Raw genomic sequence first — 503 nt, 5'->3', positions numbered from 1 at the left:
CTCAAAATTAGAAGACACAAATTTATAACTCAGTTTGATTCAGGGCCATACTTCAGCATCAACACACAGCATACAAGATCTCAATTTTTTTTTTTTTTTTGGAAAAAGAAAAGGGAAAGGGAAAAAGAAAGCATATAAAATAGATATTTTTATGTATTTTTTAATTAAAAAATAAATTGAAAACCAAGGAAGGTAAGTGTCTAGGGTGGTAGACGTAATATAAATGGACAATGTTTTTTCTGCTAGTGTAGAAAATTGATACTTAGTTAATTACTACCAAAAAGTTGGTAATTTAAATTTTTAACATTACCTATTTGGAAGACAAAGCCTGAAATTGAAGAACAGCCAGGTCCACCAGTTAACCAAAGCAAAAGAGGGTCATTTTTAGGATCATTTTCTGACTTAACAAAATAGTAGAAAACTTGCATGTCATCTTCTGAATCTCCCAATCCCACATACCTGTCAAAACAAATTAAATTACATAGTTTTAATATTGGATTTAA

At 29.4% G+C, this 503-nt stretch overlaps 1 protein-coding gene across 1 annotated transcript in view; it reads right to left on the bottom strand.

The window, feature by feature from the left end:
* LOC107625593 (serine carboxypeptidase-like 11) overlaps positions 1-503 on the bottom strand; it is a gene marked incomplete in the record, with an annotated part of 9932 nt that overhangs the window by 8195 nt on the left and 1234 nt on the right. The window contains 1 exon segment of the mRNA XM_016328274.2: positions 311-459. Coding sequence (XP_016183760.1) covers positions 311-459 — 149 coding nt within the window.

The sequence above is a fragment of the Arachis ipaensis genome, chromosome B02 (assembly GCF_000816755.2).
Source record: "Arachis ipaensis cultivar K30076 chromosome B02, Araip1.1, whole genome shotgun sequence".
Classification (NCBI taxonomy): domain Eukaryota; kingdom Viridiplantae; phylum Streptophyta; class Magnoliopsida; order Fabales; family Fabaceae; genus Arachis; species Arachis ipaensis.
This window is presented reverse-complemented; position numbering and strand designations above follow the sequence as displayed.